General features: G+C 53.9%; 1 protein-coding gene across 1 annotated transcript; it reads right to left on the bottom strand.

Annotated features, from left to right (window-relative positions):
- Nucleotides 1–1,055: 1,055 nt before the first annotated feature.
- KBTBD13 (kelch repeat and BTB domain containing 13) lies at nt 1,056–2,432 on the bottom strand. The gene has a single exon (XM_036244636.1). The coding sequence runs from the start codon at nt 2,430–2,432 to the stop codon at nt 1,056–1,058; it is 1,377 nt and encodes a 458-aa protein (XP_036100529.1).
- Between the last annotated feature and the right edge of the window lie 3,692 nt (nt 2,433–6,124).

Genomic DNA, 6,124 nt, shown 5'->3' with positions numbered 1-6,124 from the left:
CACAGGGAATAGCAGGAGCAGAGGCTAGGAGGAGAGAATTAACCTGTAGAATGTGGGGAAAGATAAGATGAGGCAATGAGACCTGTAATCATGAAGCTAATAGTCCACTGTCCCTGGGGTGATGGCAAAAAAGGGAGCGGGCAAGGGGCTTACACCTGGGTTCTCCCCTGCAGGTCCACATCCAGGTGCAGTTCAGTTATTGTCTCTACAAGCCAACCCAGCCTTTTCCTCTCCCCAAATGCCTCCATCCATGGCTGCTCTGCCTTAAAGCCTGGGTTCACAGAAACTCTTTCCATCTGCTTAAGCCTTCCCCCATCACTCCTCTTCTGAGATCTCACTGTCTCCACCATATGAACCTCCCCTTTCATCAGCTAATATCCTGACTGTCTTCTTCAGAGTTAGTATACCTTCCTTCCTGGAGTTACATACGGTTCCTCTCCCTAATATCCCTTTGCCCTAATTTGTTTAGTACTTTGTTTTATTATATTGTGGGGTTTTGTTTTGTGGGGGGGGGGGGGTTGCATGTTGTCTTCAACCCTTTGTGGACCAAGACAAGTATATGCAAACCTTGTGTTGTCCTGCAAATGTTCTGTTAAGAGTGCGTTTTTCTGGGCTAAATTCTAAGCTTTGTGGATACCTGTCTGGCAATTACAGACTACATCAGGGCAAGCACTGTTCTGTGTACACAGTAGTTACCTAATTCTTGCCTAGTGATTGACAGTTTGATTAACATCACTCAACCCACTCCTAGCCATGCTCATTACTGGCCCATTCACAAATCTAGATCATAGACATCCCACTCCCTTACCCCTTCCACTGACATTGTGACCCACCAGATCTGAGCAGAACCCAAGTAATTTGAGGGCTCAGACCCCAGCATCGTCATTGCTCCATGAGTTTCTTGGCCATGTTCACACTATCAGAAGACAGGAGATCCGGACGTCTCGATCAGGGAGAGAGAAGCTCCCGCCACTCCTAAAGGCCAGCCTCATAGACTCAGCCATTGCTCAGGGTAGACTCAGGGGGTCGTCCCCTCCTAAAGCCCAGCCCAGGAGTCACAGTTCAGGCGTTGACAAAGCCAAAGGCCCAGGGACTCCAGGAGGCAGCCTCAGGAGAACGGTCTGCAAGGAGCCGGGCCGTGGGAAGCCCGCCTTTTCCCTGAGCAGCCGCCACATGCTGCCCTCGATGGCATAGAGCAGTGTGAACATGCGGTTGACAGTATAGACGGTGTCGCCACGCACCACCGCCGTGAACAGTGCTCCCTTGCTGTTGACAAACTGGCCGGGCAGTGAGGTCCACTGGCCCGTGGCCAGGTTGAGGCAGTCGATAGCGCAGTGTAGGAAGTCATCTGATGGTCCGTTGCGCACCACATAGAGGCTGTCACGGTGGGCCACCATGAAGTGGCCATAGCTCTGTGGGCGCTGCAGCTCGGCCACCGGCAGCCACGCGTCGGTCTGCACCGTGTACTCCACCACAGCCGTGGTGTCTGCCGGCCGCCAAAGACACACGAATAGGCGACCACATGCCTGGGCGCAGGGCACACCGGCAGCCGGCTGCGGCAGGTCTGCCACGAAGCTCCAGCAGCCGGCAGCCGGGTCGTAGCGCTCCACGGAGCTCATGGGCGTCCTCTGGAACTCGCCCCCGATGGCGTAGAGACAGCCATCGAAGCCCGCCAGCACCGTGTCGTAGCGCGGCTGGTGCGGGCTGGGGAACTCGCACCACGTGCCGCCGTCGGGGTCGTAACAGAAGCCCAGGTCCACCACCTCCTTACTGGCGCCCCGCACGCCCCCCACGATATAGAGCTTGTTGCCCAGCGTGGCCACGCCTGCCAGCAGCGTGCTGGCCTCCAGGGGCAGGGCGGCCAGCGTGCGCCACGCGTTCTCCTCCTCATCCAGGTAACACACCGTGCGCGACTCGTCTTCCAGGAAGCCGGGCGCCGGCGTGTGCGTGCTCACGGCCACGTAGCTGCTGGGCCGCAGCGCCGCCACGTAGGCGCGGGCCTCGGGCAGCGCCAGCTCCGCCGCCAGCTCGTGCGTGCCGTCGCGGATGAAGAGCGCGGCGCTGTGGAACACGTCTCGCAGGCCGAAGGCGGCGGCCGCGTCGCACAGCAACGCGCAGTTGTCGGACGTGAGGCTGTGCTCCAGGAAGCGCGCCAGCGCCGGCGCCTGCAGGAAGGCGGCGCACTCCACCGCCTGCAGCAGGTCGTCGGCGGCCGCCAGCGCCGGCCGCTCGCCGCGCAGCACCTGCAGCGTGGTGCGGAAGCCGCCGGGGCTCAGCGCGCCCAGGCGCACCTCGGCCGCGCGCGCCTCCCTCATGCCGGAGCGGAAGAGGCCGCAGAAGAAGCCGCAGTGCTCCACCAGCAGGGCCCGCTCGGCTTGGAAGAGCTGGCCGCCCACCCACACCTGCACCGGGACCTCCGCACTGTGAGGCATGGCGAGCCGGAGGGCGGAGGCCGCCGCTGGGGGCCTGGATTCAGCGGCCACCGACTCTGGGGCTCCCCCGTAACGGAAAAAAACACTTCCCTGGGATATAAATATATCCCTGGCTAAAGATAGTATGGCTCATGTGATGCGGTGGCTAGCAGGTTGCATGGTCCTGGGCCCAGAGGGCATCCAGAGACCTGCACGGTCACTCAGTCCCTTAAGGGAAATGACAATAGTGACCATGTACTGAGCACCTACCTCTGCATGCTGGGCACTATGAGTGATGCTTACAAAGATATCCCATGTAACCTGCACTAAACACCTGTATGCCCTTGTGCAAGTACCCTAACTCTCTGATCTTTCCTTAAACCGGGGCCAATGATACCTCTTTCATGGTACAGGTATCCCCTGCTTTTAGAAAATTTGCTTTATGCCACCGTTCTTTCTTGAAAGACCCACATTACTAGCTCTTTTTACTAACTAAAAGAAAATTTGAGCCCTGGCCGGTTTGGCTCAGCGGTTAGAGCGTCGGCCTACGGTCCAGAGAGACAGGGGTTCACTTCCCGCTAAGGGCAGGTACTTCGTTTGCAAGTTTGTCCCCGGCCCTGGGGCCCTGGTTAGGTCGTGGGGGTGGCAACCACTCGATGTGTCCCTTTCACATCGATGGTTCTCTCTCTCTCCCTCCCACTCTATCGGAACAAAATATGGAAAAATGTTCTCGGGTGAGGATTTAAAAAAGAAAAAAGAAAATAAAAAACAGCGTTCAGTGTTTTGCAACCAGTCTTTGTAGAGGCAGCTTGCACCCTGAGCAGCTGCAAGAGTGGCCCCTCCAAGCTCCTTCCCTGAGAACTACACTCAGCATTTCAATATTAAGCCACCATAACTCTGAACTATGTCTGTGAGCATTTATTATCCATTTATTTTCTGCATCCATTAGCAAGATGTGTCTTAAGGTAATTGCTTCTTCGCTTTAGGCCATTTCGATTTACAAAAGGTTTTGTAGGAACGCTCTACTTTCAGATAATTGGGGGGGGGGACCATACTGGGACCATTTCTGTAAAGTATTCAGAATGAGACTCAGTGAATATATTGTGACTTGTTCAGGATCATTCAACTGGGAAGAAGCAAGGACAGGATTAATACCTAGACCACCTGATCAGCTGGTAGCAGCAGGGAGTACTTGGGCACTGGAGGGAGGAGGCAGAGGTAGAACAAATAGAGTGAACCATGCTGAGGTCTGAAGCTTTAATTTGGTCTGGGCCCTGACTCTGGGCTAGTTCAATCTCATTTTGAGCCTGGATTTTCTTCTCTGTGGGAGAGTTGCCCTGGCTGGTTTGGCTCAGCGGTTGGAGTGTTGGCCTGCGGTCCAGAGAGACCCAGGTTCGGTTCCCGCTAGGGGCGTGTACCTTGGTTGCAATTTTTCCCCGGCCCTGGATGGGTTGTGAGTGTGGCAACCACTCGATGTGTCCCTTTCACATCGATGTCTCTCTCTCTCTCTCTCTCTCTCTCTCTCTCTGTCTCCCCCTCCCACTCTATCTGAACAAAAAATGGAAAAATGTCCTCGGGTGAGGACAAAAAAAAAAAGGGAGGGTAGCAGGTGTCCAATAAGTCCCTGAATGTGGAAGTACTTCCTGATGGGATAGGAATGGGAAGCTGATGTCTGTTTTCCCACTTGCCAGCTCTCCTCCACTTCTGTGTCTCTGAACCTTAGGAAAAGGAAAGTGGGGCTGCTGACCATATATCTGTGGGTGAGAAGGAGAAGGCCTTCATTTTTTAAAATCCTCACCCAAGGATATTTTTCTATTTATCTTTAGATAGAGTGGGAGGGAGGGAGAGAGAGAGGGAGAGAGACACATCAACTGGTTGCCTCCCACACGACCCTGACCAGGTATGTGCCCTTGGCCGGAATCAAACCCAAGACTCATTGGTCCGCAGGCCAACACTCTAACCCCTGAGCCAAACCGGCCAGGGTGAGAAGGGCTTCTTGAAATAATAATAGTTGACACTTAAATTGCACTATGTGTCAGACACTTTTGTAAGCACTTTAATTCCTGTAATTATTGCAATAATTCCATCAGTAAATACTATTTTCCCTCATTTAATAGATAGTATCCACTTATTGCTTATAGCAACACCATGAGTTCAATATTATTAATAGCTCCATTTCATAGATTAGGAGACTAAGGTACTAAGAGGGTTAGTTACATGCTGAAGGTCACATGGCTGGAAAGTGGCAGAGCTAGGACTGGTATGCAGCCATTCTGACTCTAGAGCATGTGTCCCTAACCACTGTGTCTGCTGTCTCTGCTACAAATGCTGGGCCAGGAGGTCACATTTGAGAGAAACTTCAGGCTCATTGTTTGACCCCTTCATTTATAGTGGAAGATCAGAAAGAGAATTGCTCAGAGTCATTTAGTTTGGGGCAGACAGTCCCAGGCATTCTGCTGCCCAATCCTGGGGCACTTTTCCCACCACACTAAACTTGCTTGAGTTACCAGCTAAGACTCTGGGTCCCAAAATGTCAGTTGGAAGGGAGCTTGGTGATTATCTTTTCCTGCCACCTCATTCTACAGGTTGGGAAACTGAGGCCCAGACCCGTGTAGGATGGTAGCTGCCATTCTGGAGATGTTCAACTACAGGACTTATTCAAGAGGATGGAGAGGCTCACAGTGACAAAGGCAGAGTTGGGGGATGTCAGGAACTTCCCTTCCCCCAGGACACAAGCATGCACAGACCTCATGTATAAATCTGCAGACCCAAAACAAACGTGCCTCCTCTGCCAGGGAACTCCCACCCAGTTCACTACATCAAAGCAGGTCTGGGATGTGGGGACCACTTTTGTGAGCCTGGGAAGCCAAAGGCCTTAAAGAGGCAGCCAGAAATATCCCAGATGCTCTGCCCTAGGGACCAGACAGGAAGAGGAGGAGGAGATAGAAGGGGTGGGCAGGAGTCCCCATGAATACTATCCCAGGCCCTCTACCAGCTTCTCTCCATCCCTAAGGCCAGACATGGGCTGACAGGGAGCAGTTGTGACAATCTCCCTCTTGGAGGAGAACAGCTCGGCAGTGTCTAGTCTTAACTGTCCTTGCTAGTGGGCCCAGAGGTAGGATGAGGGTATTTTACTATTCCCATTTCACAGATGAGGAAGGGGGGAGGGGCCCAGAGATGGGAAGGACTTTCCCTTATTTATGAACGAAGACATGGAACTGCATTGAATCCTCTCCACTGATCCCAGGTCCCAGCCCAGATGCCTCTCCTCATCAGCACTAGCCTGTCTCAAAGGAGAGAAACTGCTGTCTCCAGACTCAAGCTAAGAAGTGGGGTTGGGTGGGGCTTATCCCCAGGGGGCCACAGTTTCCTCCCAAATGGCCGGTTTCAGGCACTTAGTAACTGGCAGACACAACCAGATGGAGCCACTGCCTGAACCTCTCCTGAGAGCAGAGGAAAAAGGAGAGCAAATCCCTCCTGGCTGAAGCTTGCTCCCAGTCTCAGGTTTTCCCAAGTCTAGCCCTGACTTGAGTGAGTTGGGACACTGGTGCACACACCCAGCTCCCACCTTCAGGTGGTGGGGAGGGAGTCACCCAAGGTGGGGATTGTGGTTCTGAGGCTGGGCTGAGGAGCAGGTCTTTAGCTGTGTAAGACCCCAGTGGGGTGTTGTCTGCAGCTGGTGAGTTTCCTCCTCCCAGACAGTGAGTGTCCCT

The sequence above is a fragment of the Molossus molossus genome, unplaced genomic scaffold (assembly GCF_014108415.1).
Source record: "Molossus molossus isolate mMolMol1 unplaced genomic scaffold, mMolMol1.p scaffold_m16_p_1, whole genome shotgun sequence".
NCBI classification, from domain to species: domain Eukaryota; kingdom Metazoa; phylum Chordata; class Mammalia; order Chiroptera; family Molossidae; genus Molossus; species Molossus molossus.
The sequence above is the reverse complement of the archived record's forward strand: the minus strand, read 5'-3'. Positions and strand labels throughout refer to the sequence as shown.